Source organism: Maylandia zebra, unplaced genomic scaffold, assembly GCF_041146795.1.
Source record: "Maylandia zebra isolate NMK-2024a unplaced genomic scaffold, Mzebra_GT3a scaffold02, whole genome shotgun sequence".
NCBI lineage: Eukaryota > Metazoa > Chordata > Actinopteri > Cichliformes > Cichlidae > Maylandia > Maylandia zebra.
Genome location: NW_027490032.1, coordinates 2,378,495 through 2,404,192, shown reverse-complemented (window position 1 = coordinate 2,404,192; position 25,698 = coordinate 2,378,495). Strand labels below are relative to the sequence as shown.

The window sequence follows — 25,698 nt, the reverse complement described above, 5'->3', positions numbered from 1 at the left end:
CAATTCATTACTCAAGCCAAGTTAAAAGGAGATTTTGCATGAAGTAATAAGTGCATTTCTGCCAGAGGTTTCTTCCTGTTAAAAGGGAGTTTTTCCTTCCCACTGTCGCCAAAGTGCTGCTCATAGGGGGTCATATGATTGTTGGGTTTTTCTCTGTATGTATTATTGTAGGCTCTACTGTACAATATAAAGCGCCTTGAGGTGACTGTTGTTGTGATTCGGTGCTATATAAATAAAATTGAGAGAGAGATATTTGTATGACCTTCATCTGAAACCAAACAAAACAACCTCAAAACAACAACAAAGCATATGTTATTATATTGTTATTGTTAGCGCTCACAGACACTCAGCAGTGAAGATTTAAACCAGTTTCAATTGTATTAACATTACAATGAGCGCCTGTCTCTGAGTGTGGATTTCCATGGAGATTATGCTAGTTTGCTTCATAATAATCAGTTCTCACATGTAAATTGTGCGATCATTTTCAAAATTAAACATTTTGTGTTCAGTTTTTCAGTCACTACAGATCTGATGATTTGTCACCTCTGATTACAGATTATTCCAACAATCTATTAGATTTTTATTGATTTAGTCAAACTGGATCATTCCACTCACAGCTGTCCAGGGACACACTGATAGTTTCATACATGACCACTAGAGGGAGAAAATTGTCTTTAAGTACTTCTTGAATACAAGCAGGTCATCAGTGATGCTTCCATAGTTTATTACAGGAAATGAGAGGCTCAGGTTGTGCTGTTCCTATTAAAAGTGATGTATTTCATTCATCTGTCAATAAATAGTGCCTTCACTTTAACATGTACTATGAATGTGGGTGTTGAAGAGTGTCAAGAGTGTCCAACGATGCACAAAGGAATCCACACACAATAACATGCAAGGTAATGAGGGAAGCTACGAATTGGCATGCAAACAATACATCTGAAACTAATTAAACATGAGGCAACAGGAAGGAAGCAAAACAGAATACATGGGCATAAGGCTCATTTATGTTGGAAGTGATAGCAGAGCTGTTTGTTTGAATTGTTTCTGAAACCACTCAGTCAGATAATAGTAAATCATGTTTAGGTGGAGACGAGTGAGCTAACTCCCTGCTAACTTCTAACTCTGTTAATTTTTTTTTTAATCTGTTTTCATAGATGCCTGGATGTTAAACTCCATTGTTACACCTGGCAAAGCAGCAAAACTGATCATTTTATTAAAGATGAAAGATTTTAGACAGTTTTTAACTCACAAAGATGCTGCAGTGTTCGTTTGACTTTTGGGACCTGAAGCAGAGTTTGGACCCTTAAACAGCTAATGACATCAGACTTACACCAGGTCTGTATGGTTTATTGAAGATACATAAACAGGTCATCATTTTATACAGGTGTCTGTATGATCAACTCCGTCACATCTCTAAGTTTCTGCCTCGATCCTCAGCTCTGAACACCACACGTTGGATTTTGTTGAGAAGATGAGAGAAGTCATTATGAAGGCAGATGAAACCGTGGTCTCGTGCGATGTTACATCCGTCTTCACTTGCATCCCAGTCACTGAAGCGTTGGAGGTAGTTTGTAAGAGATGTAGGTACAGCAGCTCTCAACAGACAAACATTGTGGAGTGATCATTTAACCAAATGATCTACAACATGTAATGCGTTAATATTGAGGTATTAAATCATGTTATTTGTACTTCACAGTGAAACAGAGTCCTGAGGTCAAGTTTTTTTTGTTCTTTGTGCTTTACCAACAGAACCACACAAGCAGAAGAAGACCCAGTGAGACAAAGTTTATTGATCCTGCACAGACACCAGATCGCTGCTGTGGTGAGAACAGGAGGTTTCACACCTCCTTGTCCGCCTCAGTGAGCTGACTCTTGCTTCTTTTAAATCTCCAAAGTGCCGCAAAACCAAGAACAGCGACACCGACAGCAGCAGCAGCAACAACGGCAAGAACGACTTTCAGGGTGGTTGAAGTTTCCACCTCGAATGTGTCATCCACATCTCTCTCTGCCTCTTCTTCTTTCACACCATCCAGCTCCCACATGTGTTCATGTGTTTCACCTGCAGAGAAAACAGCAGCTGTCAGAGCAAAGTCCTTCACACAGCAGCACAGCAGCAAACTAACAGGTGTGAGTTCTGCAAGTGAACAGCTTCAGTTTCTGAGCAGTTTCAGCTTAGACACAGAAAACATCTAAACATCAAGGCGGCTGTGGGTGAAGCGTTTTAGCTCAGCATCTATTGGATGTTCATGTGTTAAATCACAAGTGCAGGAAACTCTAGCAGGGCTGTAAACATGGGCAGTGCTGCAGTTTCTCAGAGGTGACAAACTCACCTGTGACTGTGAGGTTGATGAAGTGACTGATCTCAGTGTGAACTCTTTTACTTCTCCCAGATTTCCTCACAGCTATGTGACACTCATACATCCCAGCATCATTAAACGTAACGTTCTTCAGAATCAGTGAAACGTCTCCATCCTTCATCTCCGGGTCCCTCAGCTTCACTCGGCCATAAAAAGATGGATGTTGGTAGTTTTCATAGGAGCGTTTGTTCCTGTAGAAGTAGACGTAGCCGTCTGTGTTCAGGTCAGCTCTGCTCCACTTCAACACTGAGATTATTTCATCTGTAGAAATCTGACACTGGAGAGTGACGTCATCTCCAAGCTTCACCTGAACATCCTGCTGAAGAGCTGAAGCAAAAAGAAGAAGTGATATTTTTAATATTTAACACACCTCAGTGACCTGAACTCACAGGAACATTTAACATAAACCACGTGGTCTCAGGTGAGAAAACACCGGAAACATTTTTAGTGAGTCAAACAAACATGCTTCTTTTAATCCGCCCACAGTGTTCAGTAAGCACACTCATGATTCAGTGACTTGATAGGAATGCCCTAGGTTTTTTCTGTATAACATCATCATCTGTGGAGGAATTTTGGGCAACTCTTCTTTATTGTGTTACTTCACTTCATTTTTTCAGACTCTGCTGTAGATTTGCTCTGCCTGAAAACACAAAAACACTTTTTCTGATGTTAAAGTGATATTTGACTCTTGGAAACAAAAGTCTGGTCCTTCAGATCAGGTAAACATTTGTGTTAAACATGATCAAATTCCCTGAAGATGTTCGTGACATATCAAGTTTCGAGTTTCCTTCACCAGCTTTCCGAGTTAGATTTAAAACACCTGGAATGATCTCCACCCAGATAATGAACCAGTGTTGCTCTCTGACACCAGACCCGAGCAGATGTGATCACAGCTGTATCCAGCTGTCAGATGGACTTCAGCTGAACACATGTCTCCTTTGAATTATCTCCTGGCCGTCAGACAGTGACTTCAGACTGATGTTAATGACGTTCACTTAACAGTCAGTGATTAAACCTTCATGGAAATGCTTCTCGATTCCTATGCCATATATTTTTAATTTCTAGGTAAACACATGTTTACACACAAGTCCGACATGTTAAATATGATTTGTTTGAACAGATATGGTTACAAACTGTCTCCACCTCCCTTCGTGTGAGGTTTGACTTTCCTGTATTTGAGAAGTTATTCGACTAATGTTGTAAAACCTTTTGGTTTTAGCTCTGCCTGATGTGTTAGCATGAAACAGTGCAATTCATCACATTGTGCTCAGTAATGAGCCCCTTCTTCTCAAGTGGTCTCACAGTAGAGTCATACTGACAGCCAGGATTTCATTTAAAAAATCCCCCTTAAAGGCAGGTGGGCCTGTGGAGGGAAAGCTGAGACCACTTCCAAGCTGAGGACAGTTATTTGAGTTGTGTCTGGACATTTCATCGTTGACTTGACCTTTTCTGTTTCTTTTAAAGCTCTGTGGTTGTAACAGTCACAGTTTTCTGCATCTCGTGATGTTAGCTTCAAATGCTGAGGGGCTTCTATTGAACTATATCAAACTGTCTGAAGTCCTGACTCAGTCTGAAAATGGGTTAGACTGTAACAAGTTTTAACATTCAGCGTGTGACACGTCAAGGCAAATACCTTCAAAGTTGCTGCAAAGATTAGTTTAGTAATACAGCAGCGAGAAACTTGGACGGACAGTAGGACAATATATTGTGATACATTTGTGTTACAAATTTTTTTCCTTTATTTTGTTTTTTAAACATGGAATATAATTCTGCCTGGTGACTACTTCTACTTTTATTTTATTTTGGTTAATCAGGCGGTACCTTGACAAGTGTGAATGGCTCAGACATAGAGTATGAAAGTGCTATACCTACTGTGCAAAGTGACATCTTTTCTAAGTCATTTTGGATGTAAAGGTTTTAGTGCATAAGAACAAGTCTATTCATCACTTATCAACAAGGGCTTAATGTGAGACTTTTCTGATCAAATATCTCCACTCATTTAGAACAAATCCTCAAAATAGCCTCTGAACAGAGACAACCCCACTCCACAGTTTGTACTATTGCCAACTATTGTCTCATTGTTAAGTGTTGTATAGTAATAACAGATAAGTCTCCATCCATGATTAAACAGTGATTTTAAGACAGGAAATGTTATATTTTGCACTATTTGACTGCAACATTTGCTGCTCAAAAAAAAAAAAAAAAAACCTGAAATAATCTTTCAAAGTGTTGAAGAAATTACTCAGAATGATACAGATTCAACATTACTTACAATTTGTAATAATCTATTTTCAGTTCTGGGTTTAACTCACCGGTAGATGTAGAAATCAAACATAAAGACAGCAGCACGTTGAGAGAAGCCATCCACAACAGCATGGTAGAGACTCAGAGATGACAATGCTTTAAAGGAAAGTTCAAAGTTCAAAGGAAATCACACCTCTGTCGCTCACAAGTACCCAGTAAATAAGTATATTAAATAAATATATTGAAATAAATTAGCATCTATGGTCCAATGAGGAGAAGTTTCTCTGGGAAACTTCTCTGAACAAAGTCAATGAATGAATGACTGAAATTCAGAGATTGAAGTATTCATTGTTTTGACTGTAAAATGTCAAAGTGAAACAAATTTTACCTTGAAGTTAAATTCATAGGTAAAAAAATCCCTTCACGCAGTCAGGTAAGTCTGTCTGTGAATGATATAAAGGTCAGATTTGCATATTTGTTCTTTTTATTCATGCTTGACATTTTCACTTTCAGTTTGTTTTTTTAGACTCAATAAAACTTAAAAGAAATGAAATGGACAATGAGTCAAGGTGCGGCAGGACTCATTTAGTATTTTGTTGGTAGTTTGTGTTGTTACACATTTGGACACTAGAGGGCTGTCACCTACCTACATAAGTAACGACCAAAAAGGAGATCCGACCTGAGATGGGTGCAGACACTTGTACTGAAGATGGTTCGTTGACTGCAAAGGCAGCTGGAAATCTTGGCTCGGCAGCATCACCACGGATCAAAGCAGAAGCTGAGAGAGCTGCTCTGATGGAGAAGTGTGAGTGACAGGAACAGGATCAACGACTGAGGAAAAGTGAGTAGGCTGTGTTTTTTCGGCTGAAATAACTGCATCATCGGCCACAGAGCATGAGCGAGTCCTTGGAACATGGCATAAATTACTAGCCTTAAAAGATTCAGCAACCTGCAGTTTCTAAAACCTTTCACCTCAAAGGAAAACGATCCATTTACAGTCTGTTAGAGGAAGGATCGATTTTCACTGTTAGGGTGCTGTAAGGAAAGAGGCAGATAATATTCAGCTAAGTGGAGATATTTGTGATTTTCTTCACTGAGTTCATGTGCATGAAAAACAACCACCACCAACAGTTCTCTCACAGGAATTAATGCAACTTATGAAGCTGCAAGTCAAAAAAGAAGCACCTGAAGGCATTTTCAATACAAACCAAAAACAGAATGACATCACAGCAGCTTTCATTTATCGCTTTGCCTGTGTGAGACGTGCTGATATTTGATGGAAACCCACTTGAGTACAAAGTTTTTATACTGGCGTGAGCGTGGAAGGAAGCAATGGCAGAATTAAAATAGAGCAAAATTAATCTCAATTTGTTGGAGCGTGTGAACGCATCATCCAGATGATGACGGACATCATACAGTTTTCTGTGGAGTGGAAGCCATACTGAATGGCAACAACGATTATTCCTGTCTTTAAAAAGGCTGAATGGCTGCTGAAAAGCTTAAATACACACAACAGGTAACGAGGGAAAAGGAAACAGGTGGGAGCACAGTTGATAATAATCTCAGGATAAGGAGACATGGCATGTAGAATTAAACTCAAGCATGCAAGACACCAGAATGTGAGAATAAAACAGGAACAGCAGAACAATGCATAGAGGAATGACAGAACTACAACATAAACCACATCTTGAAATCCAAAAGAATGAAGAAGTCCACAACAGAAACACAAAATGCTGTGTCAAAGGCCCAGGAACTGTAACAGTGTGATTATTAAAGTATTAAATACAAAGGAAAAAATTGAACAAAAAATTAAAAAGAAAAAATGAAATATCAACAAAACGCTGACTGATGCACATCATGTGACTGTGTTGTGACTGTGTTGAATACTGGCCTGTAGCTGGAATATAAACAATATTTACTGTGACTTCCTGAGTAAATAACTAATTTACATATTTGATAAGCCAAGGCAACTTTACTAATAAAGTTCTTTAAAACAGCAAGTGCCGACCAAAGTTAAGAACAGAATAAAAATACAAAATCATTTATGTGAAGACACTTTAAAACAATCAGAAATCAGCTGTCACTCTGTGGCCAATGAAAAAGGTGTTTTAAGAAGTGTTTTAAAAACAGGACAAAGGCTTTCTGATAAATTCAAATCTGTTTCCTGCCCGGGGCTTTCACGGGGTGAGAAAGAGACACAACAAAAGAGACACTTTGGACACTCATTCCCCCACCTCTCCCCCCTCCATAGGGCCATCACCACCATCAAACACTTCACCTACAACACCCCCCTCCTCACCCCACACAAAGGAGGATTTCACACCACCTCCTCCCACCACTGTTCTTCATATTCATGAAGCAGGTGTGAGGAAGCAGTTTATGCTCAAAAAGCTCCCGGCCCAGACGGTGTGTCTCCTGCCACCCTCAGACACTGTGCAAACGAGCTGGCCCCAGTGTTTTCTGGCATTTTCAACTCCTCACTGCAGGCATGTCATGTGCCTGCCTGCTTCAAGTACTCTACCATAATCCCTGTCCCCAAGAAACCTAGATTAGATTAGATTAGATGAGATGAAACTTTATTAATCCCTCGGGTGGGTTCCTTTGGGAAATTCAGTTTCCAGTAGCAAAGCACCGAAAGAAGTTGCATGTTACAGATACATTAAGGGGAATGAGAGTAAGGATATAAGCATAAATACACCACATACAGTGGGGCAAAAAGTATTTAGTCACATTCTGTCTCTCACAGTTGAAGTGTACCTCTGGTGCAAATTACTGACCTCTGTCATCATTTTAAGTGGGGGAACTTGCACAATCGGTGGCTGACTAAATACTTTTTTGCCCCACTGTATACACATATATAGATACAACACACATATGTAGATCACTGGACTAAATGACTACAGACCTGTGGCTCTGACATCTGTGGTCATGAAGTCATTTGAGCGCCTGGTTCTCTCCTACCTCAAGACCCTCACGGCCCCCCTCCTGGACCCCCTGCAGTTTGCATACAGAGCCAACAGGTCTGTAGATGACGCCATCAACATGGCCCTACACTTCATCCTGCAGCATCTGGACTCCCCAGGAACCTACGCCAGGATCCTGTTTGTGGACTTCAGCTCTGCCTTCAACACCATCCTTCCAGACCATCTCCGAGGCAAGCTTTCCCAGATGAATGTGCCTGATCCCATCTGCCGGTGGATCACTGACTTCCTGACGGACAGGAAGCAGCACGTGAGGCTGGGAAAGAATGTCTCGGACTCTCGGACCATCAGCACCGGCTCCCCTCAGGGCTGTGTTCTTTCTCCTCTGCTCTTCTCCCTGTATACTAACTGCTGCACCTCCACCCACCAGTCTGTCAAGCTAATCAAGTTCGCAGATGACACCACCGTTATTGGACTCATCTCGGACGGGGATGAGTCTGCCTACAGGAGGGAGGTTGAACGTCTGGTGTCCTGGTGCAGCCACAACAACCTGGTGCTGAATGCCCAGAAGACAGTGGAGATTATTGTGGACTTCAGGAAGCACACAGCCCCACTCCCCCCATCATCCTGACTGACACCCCCATCACCTCTGTGGACTCATTCCGCTTCCTGGGTATCACCATCACTCAGGACCTGAAGTGGGAGCCCACCATCACCTCCGTCATCAAGAAAGCCCAGCAGAGGATGTACTTCCTGAGGCAGCTGAAGAAATTCAACCTGCCAACACGGACGATGATGCAGTTCTACACTGCAATCATCGAGTCCATCCTCACCTCCTCCATCACCGTGTGGTACGCTGGAGCCACTATCAGGGACAAACAGAGACTGCAGCGTGTTGTGCGCTCTGCTGAGAAGATGATTGGCTGCAGACTCCCATCTCTGCAGGACCTGTACACCTCCAGGACACTGGGGCGTGCAGCTCGGATCACAGCTGACCCTTTTCACCCTGGATACAGTCTGTTTGACCTGCTCCCCTCAGGCAGGAGGCTCCGGTCCATTCGCACCAGAACCTCTCGCCATAAGAACAGTTTCTTCCCCTCTGCTGTTGGACACATGAACAATAACCGTATGACTGTTCCCACCACTAACACATGACCCTACGCTGTGTCACTGCATCATTCCATGTTTGGCACTGATCACCACCTGCACTCATGTATATATCTTTCTACGCAGCACTTTTAATTCTTATTCTTATTTTTATATCTATTTGAGCGTTATATGACAGTATGTTTGCACTGAAGCACCGCAGCAATTTCCTAATGTTGTAAACCTGCTCAACATTTGGCAATAAAACCCATTCTGATTCTGATTCTGAGAAACAGGAAATACCAATGGTTTCTCTTTCTCTTCCAACAGATTCCCGATACTTTGATGACACATGTTGGGGACAGCTGATGAGAAGTATTTTAATGATAAAAATCTGTTACACACAGATTTATTAATAACATATTAAATAGTAAACTGGCATATTGTACAGAACGCAAAGTACATAACATTTATTTCTTTTCTTTTTTTTAATTTTCCTTTGTTTGCCCTGTTTTATGAGTACTGTATATTTAAAGACAAACAAAGCCAGCAGTGCATTCACAGATCTTTCAAGTCAAGTATAAATACATTCATTGTCACAGAGCAGCTTCCACCTGATCTTGCAAACAGCATCATTGTGAATGACTTTGCTTCATCGTGATGGTTCGAACAATAATATTTTCAAACAATAACTCAGAGTTGATACGAAAACAACAGTTACCGGAAAATTCAACAGCTCTTATAACTGAACCAACAATTTTGAGCAGCAATAAACAAAAATATTAAAGTTTTGACTTTCATCAATGATACACATTTATTTATTCCTATTTATTTCCCAGGGTGGGATCATTCAGTACACATTTGTTTGCATTGTTTAATTCATGTTTAGTTTAGTTCACAGTGAGCTTCAACAATCCCTCTAAATATTACTATTGCTGATACTACTATTAATAGTAGTATCAGGTTGCATCATAAAACAACTGTTTTCATTTCATTGCGAAGATGTTGGACAATGATCATATCTAAAATATACAGTTTCTATGGGACCTTCTCACAAAACACAGATATTTTAATAAAATTACCTCACATTTTAACAGTATTTCTCATAAAACATGCACTAGTAGACCTGCACATATCTTTATCATTCAGGCATTTAGTTTGTGTTGATGCAGAGAAGTGTTTAACTTCCTGGTTTGCACTTCTGTATAGTGACGCTGCCATCAGCACATTAGGAATGTTCCCATGAATGACTTCCTAATGTTCACATTAGGAAGTCATTCATTGAACCAGATCAGATATATTCACAATTAGTTTCATCAGTTACTTCACACAACATGTGCAGTTTTTCATGCTTCTGTCCTCAAGCTTTGAGATATCTCAGCAGCTAAATTTAAACAACCTGGAATAAAATAAAACCATAGCACAGTACATGACCTGATCACTATAAAAATATCAATATTTCCGTCAAAAGAAAGGCATCTGTGTTTTTCCTCAAAGTTTTGTAACTTCAATTTAAAAAAACACAAACAAAATGGAAGAATAAGAAAAATAATAATACTGACGTTAAGTGTAAAATTACTCAGACCAGAAAAAGACTAAAACTGAAGTAGACTGGAGATGGTGGCCTGCAGTATGTGTGTTTGTGTGAATGCATTTACGCTCATACTTTAGGATTAGATGTGAATATTCTGAAGGTGAATTCAGCTGTTTGTGATGCTGGGTGGTTTTTCTTGGTTAACGAATGTGGTTTAATAAATTTGTTAAAAGCTGTATATCAATAAATGTAATAAAATGTGTTAATGCTGTAACAACGTGCTTTTCAGTACTTTAGTTTTCATAAAGAAAGCTTATATGTTTCTGTAGCAGCTTCATTACACTTCAGCAGAGTCTTCAGTAGGAAGCTTGACTGGATGTTGCTTCTTATGTTGATGAGTTTTTCGGTGTACCCCAAAAGCAACGGCAACAAGAGCAACAAAAACAGCAACAGGAACAACAACCTGAAGAGATGGAGATCCGACCCTTTCAGCATCATCCATGTTTCCATCTGCACCTCGTTTTTCCATGACTGTTTTCTCCAACACGCTTTCATGTGTTTCACCTGCAGAGTAAACAGAAATCAAATCACAGGTGGAGAGAGTTCTAACTGGATCATAAAGCGCGGAGGAAGTTGTTAGTTTACATTTAATGAGCTCCACAAACTCACCTGTGACTGTGAAGTTGATGAAGTGACTGATCTCAGTGTGAACTCTTTTACTTCTCACAGGGTTCCTCACAGCTATGTGACACTCATACATCCCAGTGTCATTAAACGCGACGTTCTTCAGAATCAGAGAAACGTCTCCATCCTTCATCTCTGGGTCCCTCAGCTTCACTCGGCCATGAAAAGATGGATGTTGGTAGTTTTCATAGAATCGTTTGTTCCTGTAGAAGTAGACGTAGCCGTCTGTGTTCAGGTCAGCTCTGCTCCACTTCAACACTGAGATTATTTCATCTGTGGAAATCTCACACTGAAGAGTGACGTATGCTCCAGGTTTTGCCTGAACATCCTGCTGAAGAGCTGAAGACATCACAATTATAAATTATTATTTCCTGGTTCGGGGTTTAGAGTTTTAGAATTTAGTTTTAGAATTAAATTAAAGAAATTAAAACATGAATAAAAATGTTGTGTCCACTAGCCACTGAGCAGACAGACACATGGGACAGACAGAGAGAGAGAGATTGTTAAAGAGAGATTGTTAAAGAGAGATTGTTAAAACATCTATTCACTCACCTGTTAACTCAGAAATTAGAAACAAAACCAGAAGGATTTTAAAATAAGCCATGTTTAACAGAAGCATGAAGACCACGAAGCAGCAGCAAGAATCCGGAGTGAAACGGAAAGATACATGCTGAAACTGAATTACCCGTGTGGGGAATTTAGAGGGGAGTGAGTCACCCTGCTGCTTACCTTTCTGTTTCTGTTTTACCGTTCAGTCTGTGCCAGGGTTTTAATAGTTTTGCAATTTTCATTAGTTTTTATTTTAATTTAGTTTTGACTTCAGATTTTCAATTTTATATCAGTTTTAATTAGTTTTTACCAATTTTTCGCTAGTTTAGTTTTTATTTTTTTGAAAATCCTTAGTTTCAGTTTAGTTTTGATTAGTGTCAGTTATAGTTTTAGTTGTGTTTGCAATAATTAAGTGTAACAAAATCCCAGTTTCATCATATCAGTCATTCTCTTCTGCTTATCCTTGGGTATGTTGCTATTCCAGCTACCATACCCTGCACCCTGCACAGGTCGCCTGTCTGTCGCAGGGCTAACACGCAGAGACAGACAACTCACATTCCCACCTATGGGTTCTTTAAATAAATAAATAAATAAATAAAGGCAGATGAACAACCATTGATACCAGGCAACTACAAAATGTATATCTTGGCCCCAATGAGACTATTAACTCTTGCAGCACCGGGTGTTCGTAATTTTGGTTCAAGTGAATTGATAAACTTTTTGAAGACAATTGACTCACACAGTTGTGTAGATATCCCCGTCCTGTTGTCTCGGGATGCATCACGCTGCCTTGCCTGGGGTTAGCGTCTGTTTCTGGGGATGAGGGTTGAGTGTGCTCCCTTCTCAAGGTAAGCTAGGTTAGCCTTCTGTGTGAGCTTTTCAAGTGCACTTTAAGGTTTGTGGGATTTTTTTCCCTTTAGAAATGTCCCTCATATTTTGTCTCTTTCCACTACAAGACACTCGCTTTATCCAAAGCACAGTCATATTCAAAGTAATCCCAAATTGGACTCTGGCGCTTTCTCCCGACGTTTCCTGACATGATTCTGCGCGTCGACAGAGCAGCAACACAGACGACTCGACTAACGTACTGCCACCTGCTGGCATAATGAGACACAGCAAGAAAAAAATCTGGAAACTAAACTTCATTTTCACCCTTGACTATTGTATGACACGCACACATAGATGAAAACTAAACACATTTTGCTATAAATTCAGTTAATTTTAGTTAGTTTTGTGAACACTCATTACAGTTTTAGTTAGTTTTCCTTTTTTTGTTTTTATTTTTATTTCCGTTAACGAAAATGTTTTTTCACTTCTAGTTTTCGTTAGTTTTCGTTAACGATAATAACCTTGGTCTGCGTCACGGTGTCCCATTCTCTGCTCAAAGAATCAGGTTTCATGTACTATGTGTTGAATTTCGCGTTACTGACACCAGCAAAAAAGCCCAGCGGTAAGATTTTAGCAGCACAAGCTGTGTGTCACATTACATGTGGTTTGTGACTCCCAACTATTTGTGTGTCAGTGCCTGTGAGGCTGAGTCTATTCCCCAGTCTGTGGCTGTCTGGGACTGTGGGCTCAGTGGTGATGAAGCTCAGGCTGCTCTTTGTCCTTGCTGCTGAAACCTCTGAGCTGAACGAAGACCTCCAGAGGGACCACCTCTGAAGAGCAGAGACCCAGAAGGAATTTGTGTCAGCTCACTTTCAGTTTCACTAACAAGATCAACGTCATGACTCACGCTGCGTTCACTGAACCAGAGGAGTGTAGGAGGGCTCAGAGGGCGTAACCACACGCAGGCTTCATGCTGACTGAGGAACCAGGGACAAACTGCTTCACTGAACCTCTGCAGAGCAGGTTTTTATGTTAACAATCACAACACAACTTATTGACTTGAAAAGTATGAAATTGTTTTGAACCTGACTAAATGATTTTGTGACTTTTTCAATGAATAACCAAAAGGTGTGCCTGCAATAAGCTGTTTGTCTTTTATCCTTTAAAATGTTATCTTCATTTATTTGTGACTCTAAGAACGTCGAGGTAACAGGAAGATGTTTTATTTGCACTGAAATGAGTTTTACAGTTGTGTTCACTGCAGACTGTCAGGATCTGCTTCACAGCGTATTGTTTATATTCTGTGTTTGAATGGAGGGATTAAGCTCCTCACTCTGATTGGCTGCTGTAATAGTGAAGTTTACTTTTGACCTCTTTAACCTCGCTGCTCTGTGTTGTTTCCTCTTTTAGAAAAATAAAAGAGCCGAGCGTCGACAGGCGGTGTCTTTGACTGGATGTTACCTCGCTGGTTCATATTTCCAACCAAATATCTATATTTGTTTTTTCAGGATCAGAATTTTTTGTGTGTGAATAACAAGAATGCATGAATCCAGCCTACCTGAGTATTCTTGCTGACCATGTCCGTCTCTTTCAGACCACATCTGCTGATGGCTGCTTCCAGCTGGATAACACACCACTTATTTTAAAACTTTTTCTTTAACACGATCACTTCACTGTGATCAGACGACCTCCACAGTCACCACATAAAACACAAGCCTTTAGGATGTTCTGGAAATCTTCAGTAACATTGGGTATCATGTCAGTTTGGAGTAAAATATCTGAGAAATGTTTACAGTATATTTTTTTAATCTATGACATGAAGAAGTGAAGCACTTCCAAAAGCAAAAGGGGAGTTCAACTTGATAGTAGAAAGGTGTTCCTAATAAAGTGGCCAGTGAGTATATAACACCATAACTAAATCAATAATATGACCACAAATTGTGGTGGTTGAGCAGGTGACCCACAGTTTACATCTGCTAGTATGACGTTTGCTCCACATCAGACACAAAGCAGCTGTTGCTCATTCACAAAGTGGAGGTTTTAAACTTTCAGAGGTGGAGAGCCTGTTGTTGCACTTTACTGTCAGCAGATGGCAGCATCAACGCATGATTTAATTTCTAACGAGCATTTATGGACCAGCTCCAGTGTCTCATAGCACCAGAGGGCGCTTTAACACAATCAGATTTGAAGAGTTTCATCAGTTCATCAGCTTAGAAGAAACTCCAACACGTTGTACACGAAGGCAGATTATAAATGGAGTTTCCTTCATATCACCAAATGTTGATATGTATCTATTAAAATAAGAGTGTGACTTTGGTATGATCTATTAAGAGTCTTCTTATAGAGTTGCTCCGTGTTTTCTCTTCTTTCATTTAAACTTGAGGTTGAACATTTTACTTATAACATAGAGTTAAAAATCATATTTTATCATGAACTCTGATCCATCATGTAGATACAGAAGAAGCTGAGTCCAGCTGTGTCTGAGAATGATTTTGTCCATTAAATCTGTTAAAATCAAATGTGTCATGTCTGATAAGCAGACGACTCTCAGCTCTGGTGTCAGACATCAAACTGCACAGTAACTAAGATTCGTGTGGGAAAGTGTTCCTGCTGCTTTAAGTCTGTGGCTCACATGAACTTTGTTATCTGTTATCTGAGGACTGAAGTGTGTTTGTGTTCACCACAACAACGTTTCCCATCAGACATCTTTGTGAAATAGTGATGAGATTTGTGGGGACCTGTTTGTTACTGTTCCCCCCTCTCCCCCCAGACCTCATTTGTAGGGACGTAACACAGCCACAGTCAGTTTTTGTCCTCGATGTCAGCTGAAGTTATTTGTGGGTTCTTTTCATCCCACACATTTTTCTGGCAGCCGTGGCTGAATTTTTTTTGGCCTACACTTACTGAGGCTTGGTTTCTACAGAATTCCTAGTTTTCCACTTCATAATTAGAGTTTGGACATTGCTGACTGATGTTTTCACTTGTGGGATATCTTTAACCTCCTAGGACCCTGCGTCCACATATGTGGACATCACATTTTGGGTTATTTAGACCAAAATACTCAATTTTGCTCTACAAGGGCCTGATATCCACTTAAGAGGACATTATACTGCTACTGTTCTATCAAAAATGTAAACAAATATGCTCATATGTGGCTTTCGTTTTTCTTAGAAACAACCATCAGGTAAAAAAGAAAATCTGGTAATTCTTTGATTTTACACTCATTGGTCCCCAATCAGCCCAAATATCAAAGAGAAATTAAACATGCATGCTGTGGAAGAGTTGAGGTCTTAGGAGGTTAAATATCCTTTTACTGTTTTATAAAGTTAAACTTTCTTCTACAAATTCTCTGATAGTTCTTTTGCGGTCTCTTTGTCTCTGATTTCATCAACGTCAGTGCAAAAAAACATTTAGCGGTGTGTCTGAAGACCAGAACCTCACTGACTTTTGATAACACACACAAACAAGCAAACAAATGGCAGGTAAGGATGGTTACCATAATAGTCATTTAGACCTGTGTGTGTCAACTTGTTTGTTATCATGCCAAAATTTCCAAGGTATGTAAACTTTTGATTGGGGTCATTTGAGTTTTTTCTGATGTCATTATGATTTAAAAAGGTCAAACATAAGAACATGTGAAATAAAAGATTTTGTATTTTCTCTCATAATTCCCAAAGTCACAAATTCTGCCAGGTTATGTAAATTTATAAGTACAGCTGTACCTCCGCTGTCTGCACAGTCCCATGGCAGTAGGTTGAGGGTTCATATCGAGCAGTATGAACTCTTATTATATCATATGAGTTTTCACGTCTCTGGAATAGTTGGCACTAATAAGTATAGATTTCTGTGGAATGGCATGGATATGAACCATGAATTAGATTCATAGATGGTCCCAGTGTTAGGCTCAGTGATGCCAGGTAACACAATGATATCCTGCATTTACTGACCTCCGTGGGCTCTGAGACAGCAGCTAGAGTGCCTGTTTACCCTCGTGATAAATATTCACAATGAAAATGCTAGTTCAACATCGCAAAGTCTGCATGTGTTTCATAGTGTCTAACAGGACCTGGTAGAGTTCAACCATTCAAAATAAACAGTTGAAACAAGCAAGACATAAGAACATCAGGAAATAAATAAATCAAGTTGTGTTCAATCGCTGAGAAGTGACAGTCAGTGGGGGTTATGACAGTTGTGTACCAGTGTGGGACTCGCACTTTGTCAGCAGTATAACAGCTCGAGCGCGTGGATCTTGTAATCAAACTAAATGCAGAAAGGTTTTGGGTTAAAGTTCAGCTTCACCTCTCCCACTGTTTGTTTTTCTTTTTATTTATTTATTCATTTTACAGTGTTCTTCTTCTGTGACTCAAAAGAAGAAAAAAACAGTGTAAATATACTTGTCTGTATCTGGAGTGCAGTTCTGCAACTTTTGAGCCGTCAGTTTGTGAGAGGTTGTCTTTTATTTTATTTATCTTGTAAACCTGGTGAAACAGTATTTATTGCTAAAATACAGCAGAAACTAAAACATAAAAACATCAAAGTAGCAGAAACAACATATTTAATCGGTAAAAATAGGACAAAATACATGATGACTCAATAAAATGATTAAAAAGGCAGGTTTTTCTTTATTTAAAATGTTTTAATATTGTTTATTTACTTTTTCACAGAACCAAAAATGGAAAAACTAAACAACCATACTACATTTTTAAAAGCTTTATTTAGTTTTTCCTCATGCAAATCTTCAGATGTCCTTTTTAGAGTTTAAATACACATATCAGTCTAAGATGTGACAGAAATATAAACCAGGCTTCATATCAGTGAACACAGTCCTGACTAACCTGCTCACTGTGTATGTTAACAATGATCAGATGAGTGTTTATTTTTTGTTGTTAGTTTAAACCTGATTTGTTTTTTCTTTTGCTCCAAATTGTACTGAATTCACAGAAGATGAAGCATCTGAACTGAAGTTAAAAAGACAATTTCTTAGAGAGACATAAGCTGCATGAAGGAGTGGAAGCTGAATGTGATATTTTGTGGCCTCTGTGTGATTCATAGTCTGTTTGACTGTTAAACAGTGACTCAGTGGGTCTATTTAAATTTAGTTCACAGTTTTTCAAAGGAAGCAGAAAGTGGAGCTTTGCTGATTTCGGGGATAAACACAATACAATATAAATAACTACAATAAAAATGTGTTGATTTGATGATCAACAAAAATATCGAGGAACTGGCGACAAATGTTGGAGATGTGGGGAGACGGAGCTAACCATTTCCATATCTTTTGGGACTGTAAAGTTATTCGTTAGTATTGGTCTCTAATCCATGATCATCTACAAAATGTTTTCTCATTTGTTTTACCTTCAACCTTTGAGGCCATAATTTTGTGCAATTTACCAGTTGACAAACTGAACTCCAATGATAAAAGACTGTATATCCTACTGGCCGCAAGTAAAAAGCCTCTTACGAGGAGATGGCTTAGGCCTGAACCACCGACGATGGAAGACTGGATACATTCTGTACAAGAGATCTATACGATGGAAAAAGTGTCATTTTCTCTTAAACTTCAGAGCGATACCTTCTACAGAATATGGTCTAAATGGACAGACTATGTTAAGCCTGTGAGATGTGATTTTGTATAAGACGTTAAAACCCTGAGTAGTATGCAAACTTACCTGCTGCCTCCTAACCCAAGTCCTTTTTTTTCCTTTTCAATTATAAGTTAAAAATGTGAGAGCAAAGACAGTGTAAAAAGCCATACTACTGTTATGTTCAACTGCTTTCTCAATAAAAGAGATAAAGATTTAAAAAATGTGTTGATTTGAATCTGCTGACTCACAGATTAAAGAATAAAATTAAACGTCTTTAACTGTGTGATTAAGAATTAGAAATCAAATATTTGGGCTGTCCTGATTAAACAGCACAGAACATAAAATGGAGAAAGTCATGCAGAGTTTGTGGTTTATAGCTGTTTTACACTCTGCTGCACCACCCACTGAATTTCCTCTTTGAAAAGAACAGTTCAGAGTTGTGTTGTTGCTCAAACAGGAAGTGTTGACTCTCTGTTGCTGACTCACACGAGCAAATTCCTGTGTAGCATTTAGTTCTGTGAGACCAGAGTGCTAATCTGAGCAGGGATCCTATTTCTTTGCATAAAATGAACATACGTCAACTCTGTATCCATGAATATCACCAACATGCCTGCTGCTAGTTGTTCCTCTCTGTGTTGTGAAACTGTGTTTAGTCTTGAGTGACAGTTGTGCAAGTCTCAGCAGTTTGAGAGATGAGGATTTTTTTGTACCTCTATTACAACAAAGGCCACAAGATAAAGTTTCATACAGGAGTGTCTGTAATTTTTTCAGCTTTTCACAGATCACGTCTTCATGTTACACAGAATCCCTGGTGACTGGAGCTCACCTCCCTCACGGGGGGTGAGCGTGACCATCTGCGCCCCCTGTCGACCAACTTGAACTTAAAGGGCTGCATAGCCAGATACCGTGAGCTGTCTGGTGATCTGGGCGCTGGAATCCTTCATGCATCCATTGCACCTGGACATGGTCTGAGCAGAGGGTCAATGAGCGTCCCACGAGCTAATATGGAAGACTTGAACGCCCACTGGATCACCAGGCACACCTTCTCCACCGTGCTGTATTTGGTCTCCTTCTCTGTCAGTTTCCGGCTACTGTATAGGATCCGACGGTCGACCCCACTTACCTACTGGGACGGCTCCCCACAGAGAATGTTTGTTTTTTTTTACCTGCAATAACGCCACCTGACACCGCTCTGCCCACTGGAGTAGATCCTGGGCACCCTTTTCGGTGAGGTGAGGTCAATTAAGGGGCTGGTTAGGCCACAGCTGTAGTAACTGTAGGAGACCGATGCTGGACAGGAGTGTCAGCACTGCGGCCAAGGTGAAGGCTACCACGCCCAGTGGGACAACCCTGAGCTTTATGATAGCATCGTGTAAGAGAGGTGGCAGCCCTCAGGACAGGGCAAAGACCTCCTACAGCTGCTGGTGTCCCATTCGCTACGCCCCCTGGTGTTCAAGGTCCATGGCTCAGCGGGGCAGGGCAATTTGGCAACGCCAAGACCCTCCATCGCCTCAGGGGACAGATTTACTGGCCTGGCTGTCACTGCTGTGACACTTGTACAAGGTAAGGTCTCCCTGTCACCAGTCACCTTTGCACAGGTAAGGGAGATCTGACCTGTGTAACGGGTCTATCTGGTTATCTGTCTACATGAGACCGGGACATGTGTGACCGGAGAGTGTAGATCCACTCAGGGGATTTAGGGGAAATATTTAATATCATTACCATTTCTGTGGACTTCTGGTCCAGAGCAGTAGACTGTTTTCAAAAGTTCAGTAAGAACAAACAGAAGCTAAGAAAGATAATTAATAAACTGTCCTCTACGTGTCAAGTTTTCTCAAAATTTGTAAGGACTTGCAGACAACGAGAGATAATCTGTATAAATATGAAAAGTAAAAAGAAATAAAAATATAAGTGTCAAACTGAACAAGAATCTGCAAAATTGTCATTCTTTCATTACCGTAACTTTTGGGTCATAAGCCCTACTTTTTTCCCACACTGTGAACATTATACTGACGTGCGGCTAATGCATATTTCTTTTCAAAAACATTTTGCCTGGTAACAGTAGACCAATAAAAGTGATAAGTAGTATATATACGGTATATATTTTTTACCGGTTGTTAAGAGACGTTGTAATGTTGTTTCTGCATTGTTCCATAGAAAAACCATAAGCAACGTAATTTGTGTGTTACTGATAGTACGTATACTTAAAGGTAGCCGTGTTACAGGCGCTGTTCGAGGAAAAAAGCATTTGCAGTATGTATTTTTGTATGTTACCATAACGTTTATGTTACCTTATGGATTAAATTAAACGTTAAAAATCCTCACGTGTAATATTTCTGTGTAAATATCTCATATTACAAGTGAAACGTATACGGCTTAAAATCCGGTGCAGCCTGTACGAGTACAAAATTGATTTTCTTTCTAAAATTAGAGCATGCGGCTTTTAATCAGGTGTGCTCTGTAGTCCGGGATTTACGGTATTTGAAAATTGCTCAGAGAATGCTCTGTGCGCATGCGTGTGTAGTGGGCGAACATGGATTTTCAGTTTCGACAGTCCTGCTGTGTGTATGTGCTCGATTTAGCAACAATCAGCCTGTTTAAGTCTCTTCTTCATCTGATTTAAAACAGTTATGATATGACATGATTCACAGTAAAGGAATATTTAATATATCACATTTTATCAGAAGCATACAGCTGATCAGAGCTTGAAAAGTTTACTTACTCTTATAATTCAGCTTTCACATAAATGTAGTGGTGCCAGTATATTAAAAGAACAATATTTGAATATAGAAACAGAAATAAAAGCACTTTGAATGTTTCCTGAAGCTCATATCATATTTACATTATATTATCAAAGTGTGGTGTTAAGTTCATTAGCTAGCTGTTGTTTAGCTAATCTGCTTTCAAGTCTGTCAAACAATGCTGTCCGTAACGTTTCAAGCCCACACTTTTTAAACAGTATGTCACAGAGTGACAGTCACAGTACGTAGCAGTGACATGGTGGAGGCTGTGCCTTAGAAATAGGAGGAGGAGTGACTCCCAACATAAACCCGCGAGTGCACTCCGAGTGTGCTTCATAAAACATGTTTGCTGTAACATCTCCGTGGATCTGCGGGACTTTACTGTCTGTCTCCTTCGTGGGCTTTACCTGTGCAGGTGAGTTTGATTTTAAAATCCTATCAGTTTATGTGAGCTGCTCACACAGAGGACGCAGGTCTCCTGACACCAAACCTCTTCTGTCATGTGAGAAAGTGGATGTTAGTGTTTAGATGTACTAAAAGGTGTACACATACACAGGCAGGTATTTAGATAAACACTTTATTTATCCACAGAGGGAAACTCACAGATCCAGGAGCTCATTTAAAATAAACCCTTCAGTCATAACTGTGAAACTACTAAACAGATAGAAACGAGTTCTCAAGAGCAAAATGTTGATAAATAATGTTGTAAATAAATAATGTCTTTGATACAAAATGTCTGAGTTCGACAATGAAAAACACAATCTAACATAAACACTGATAACTAATAAAATTTGCATCGCAAATCCCTACTTGACCGTAGTGAAGTAGGGTTTGCAATGCACACTTAGATTTGCCACACTTAGAGGACAGTGGTAAAGCCTGGGGCAACATATAAAGTTTATGTAAACTTCAGAAAACAGCTGTCAGGATCATTATTTAGGCTGAATTTACACATTTGCACATTAACTTTCTGTTTTGAAGTCAAGTACCTCAAAGTCCATGGACCTCATAAAATATAAAACTGCACAAATCATGTATAAAGCTGAACCAGATATAATGCTAGCAAAAGATGTTTTTTGACAGAGAAGAGGACTGTAACCTGAGGAAAAATTAAACTTTAAAAAAGTTTAACTTTTCCCCCTACGCTGAGGTAGGGGGAAAAGGAAACTGTTGTTAATCCTAATGCATTAACAACAGTTTTTTTTATTTCCATTTGTAGAGTAAAACTGTGGAACAAGTTTACTAATGTTCAGGTGATATTCCATAAAAAAACTCTTTGAAACCTTTTGGGAGAATAATGAAACGGTGGATATAATTAGATGGTAGATGTAACGGCCTTTTGCATTTGATGTTTGTTAAGCTGTCTAGACTTTGTTCCTTTGCGCCCTCTGGTGGTGAACTGTGTAGGGTACAGCTTTGCTGTTTGGGTCTCCACCCAGCCACTTTTCTTTTGCTAGCGCACATGGTGTCTGCATGCTGCAGCTCACAGGCAGCTCCACACATGGAGAAAATATCGTTTGAAGAGTGGAAATAATTGACAAAGAAGATGGAAGATAAGGCAATAAGGCCATAAAGGACTATTTAGCACCTCCTGGATGTCAGCTCACGAGGTTTGTGTATTTTAAATGTTTATTTTCTGTAATTAAGGATTTTTGATTGTTTGACACTACGTACAAGAGCGCATTTTGATGTGATGTTTTTGTTTTATTGTTTTGTCCGTGAGCAGTTCTCACGGGTTGTCAAGACCAGAATAAACCCTGTTTTATAACTACATCGTGCGTACGTCAATCCTTGAGGGTGCTATATAAATTATAGCTGAATCCTAGCTTTATTTTAATTTATACATAGATGTTTTTCTTTTGAGTCCTTAAAAGTGCTGATGGTGAATCAAGTATTGATCGTGGTGTAGTGATTGATAAACGTGTGTACTACGTTGTGTGTATGTGCGTACATATTATGCAGGCATGTGTGTGTATATTGGTTTGTTTCATAGCCAGAAATAAAAGCTCATCATCACCTTGAGAGCATGTTGATGTCCCACAGTGGTCACACTAACTGATCAGCCACAGGACTCAAATGAACATCACTGTCTTGGTTTTATTTTGCAGCAGCTGTATTTTTTTCTCCTATGGAATAAAAACATATTATAATAAAAACATATATTACAATAAATAATAGATCGTTTTTATTATTATTTAGAACAGATTTTTGTTTTTCTTAAGGTGGAAAAAATCAGGCAAACTCTGCACAGAAATGAAGGTTTACAGAAGCTGGAGTTGAATATCTATTTATATTTATTTTGAATATTTTGCACTGTGATGGTACACTGGCATAAACATGTGTGTGTGTTCGTGTCTGTGGTGTGTCTGGTGACCCTTTAGCCTGATGTGATAGATCCAGTGTGTACGTTACACACTGAAGGAAGACAAGGCTCATCCAGGTGCACATTGAGATTTATTGCTATGAAACACGGGGATAGGCTCCAGCGCCACTGAAAAGTATAAGCTGAAGCAGATGGATGGATGCTATGAAGCACAGCTAAACAGCAGTTCTGTGTTACTCATGGCTTCCATTACAATAACTGGCCTACGTTACTTTTTTTTAGGGATTACATGTAATAGAACTTTAGTAATCAGATTAACTTATAGATAATAAACCAGTTAATAATACACAACATAAGATGTACTGGCTGGTTTGCTAAAACATATCTTATAACTTTAACTTAAACCAAATTGTTTTCTATCACATTTGTGATGGAACAGCACGGTTACACAGTCTAATGCAGGAGATTAACATCACTTAGCTAGCACACAAACGTTACTAGCTTTACCCACGGATAATATGAATTAACTTCTTTATTTGGTCTCATTAAAGGCCTTATAAACAGGAATTACACTTCAAACATGTCACTTTAAATAAGTATCAACTTTACATGAATGTAATATCGTATACTGCTGTCACTTGAACCAGCAAAACAGCAGTTCTGTGTTACTGGCAGCTTCCATTACAATAACTGGCCTGCATTACTTCTGTAGGGGATTACTTTGCCAGTAATTCGTTTTTCTGAGCCACCATGCCACCTACTGGCGGAAATCAATATCGCACCACTTAAGGTGGCAGCAAATGAGCTTTTCCCTCTGTGCTATGATGTAAACTATCATCACAACAAAGGCAAAAAGATGATTGGGGGGGGGCAGCTATAAAAGTGAACAGTTATACTTAGACATAATAAACCAGTTAATAATACACAACATAAGATGTACTGGCTGGTTTGCTAAAACATATCTTATAACTTTAACTTAAACCAAATTGTTTTCTATCACATTTGTGATGGAACAGCACGGTTACACAGTCTAATGCAGGAGATTAACATCACTTAGCTAGCACACAAACGTTACTAGCTTTACCCATGGACAATATGAATTAACTTCTTTATTTGGTCTCATTAAAGGCCTTATAAACAGGAATTACACTCCAAACATGTCACTTTAAATAAGTATCAACTTTACATGAATGTAATATCGTATACTGCTGTCACTTGAACCAGCAAAACAGCAGTTCTGTGTTACTGGCAGCTTCCATTACAATAACTGGCCTGCATTACTTCTGTAGGGGATTACTTTGCCAGTAATTCATTTTTCTGAGCCACCATGCCACCTACTGGCGGAAATCAATATCGCACCACTTAAGGTGGCAGCAAATGAGCTTTTCCCTCTGTGCTATGATGTAAACTATCATCACAACAAAGGCAAAAAGATGACTGGGGGGGGGGGGGGGGGGCAGCTGTAAAAGTGAACAGTTATACTTAGACATCTGTATCCTCTCTGCTCTGTGTTGTTTTCTCTTTTAGGGCACAAAAGCATCACAGCTGAGTCTGGGCAGGATGTCACTCTGACATGTGGAGCTCCAAACAAGAACATCATAGTGGTAGAGTGGAGCAGAACTGACCTGCAGCCAGATTATGTCCTCTTGTACCGGGATGATCTGTTTGTTCCAGACAACCAGCATCCATCTTTTAAGAACCGGGTGGATCTGCAGGACAGAAAGATGAAGGATGGAGACGTGTCTCTGATTCTGAAGGATGTGACGATTAATGACACTGGAACATACGAGTGTCGTGTCTTCATGAGAGGAGCAAACCGCAGGAAGAGAGCTCATCTGAAGACTAAGCCAATCACCACCATCAGCTTAAATGTTTCTCCAGGTGAGTGAGTAGAGTTGAGTGTGTGTGTGATCAGAGGTGAAGCTGCTTCCTGCTTGTTGATGTTTGTTTCTAAAGATGTTGTTGATGAGACTTTGTAGAAAGCAGCTGGTCTGAGTGATGTGATCAGAGTGCAGTAGATAATGTCTGACAGCAGTTTGAAGAGGAAATGGATTCTGTTCTGTTCTTCACTCATCACCTACCTGACAGCTGACACCTCACACCTGTTTCTCACCTGCAGGTCAGACAGGAGGACACACAGAGGATGGAGGGAAGGAGGCAGGGAAGGAGGATGGATCTGTTGGACTGAAAGTTGGTCTTCCAGTTGGGGTTATTGTTGCTGTTGCTGTTGTTGGTGTTTGTTTTTTGATCTACAGAAAACTTAAACAACGTAACCAGGGTACATACGAGCCTCCAGTTGAATGTCAGCCTGTTGGAAATGTCTCAGTGTTTTCCAGCTGATCTGAGACTCCTGCTGTTTCAGAGGTGACACTGAGCACTCAGGGTAAAGCCAGTTGTGGTTTTTCAATCATGTAAGTGAAACAGGAGCAAACTGAAATGTCACACATGCCATCAAGAAGTGGCAAAAAAGATTTTTATGGGTTTTAAATGTTCTTTTAATTTTAGTCCAGGAAACCTTTTCAGGTTTTATGTTTAAATGTCCATTATAGAGTTGGTTTTTATGGGTAATAGAAAAATAGTTCAGTAAGTTTAGTATTATAAAAGTCTAAACTGCTTACAAAACAAATGTAAGGTTACTAACATCAAACATGTTCTGTTTGTACTGTGAGCTGTAGCTGCTACTTCCTGCTCTCGACCTCCTGCTGAGCTAACGTCTCTTTAACTTTACTTTTAATATCAAACTACCTGCTGCTTCACTTTAAACAGATAAAACACTCATGTTTACATCACAGAAGCTTCTGATGTGTATTATATACGGCTTTAAGCACTGAACGCACTTCTTAACTTTG

The 25,698-nt window shown here is 39.7% G+C and overlaps 2 protein-coding genes across 3 annotated transcripts; one reads left to right on the top strand and one right to left on the bottom strand.

Moving 5' to 3' along the window:
- Positions 1–9,002: 9,002 nt before the first annotated feature.
- Positions 9,003–12,419, bottom strand: LOC143415721 (coxsackievirus and adenovirus receptor-like). Of its 2 annotated transcripts, none has more exons than XR_013096143.1 (3): positions 12,115–12,419; positions 10,812–11,165; positions 9,003–10,706 (listed from the first exon to the last, which is right to left on the bottom strand). XR_013096143.1 is itself a non-coding variant. In XM_076881116.1 (3 exons), exons 1-3 carry the CDS (start codon positions 11,443–11,445, stop codon positions 10,480–10,482), a joined length of 648 nt encoding a protein of 215 aa, XP_076737231.1. In that variant the 5' UTR covers positions 11,446–11,452; the 3' UTR covers positions 9,003–10,479. The 2 variants fall into 2 exon arrangements, 1 of the variants encoding a protein (XP_076737231.1); XM_076881116.1 differs by lacking the exon at positions 12,115–12,419 and adding an exon at positions 11,379–11,452.
- An 8,437-nt stretch (positions 12,420–20,856) lies between these two features.
- On the top strand, positions 20,857–25,698 carry LOC143415651 (ICOS ligand-like). The gene is made up of 3 exons (XM_076880977.1): positions 20,857–20,941; positions 24,377–24,730; positions 24,969–25,698. Exons 1-3 carry the CDS (start codon positions 20,869–20,871, stop codon positions 25,187–25,189), a joined length of 648 nt encoding a protein of 215 aa, XP_076737092.1. The 5' UTR covers positions 20,857–20,868; the 3' UTR covers positions 25,190–25,698.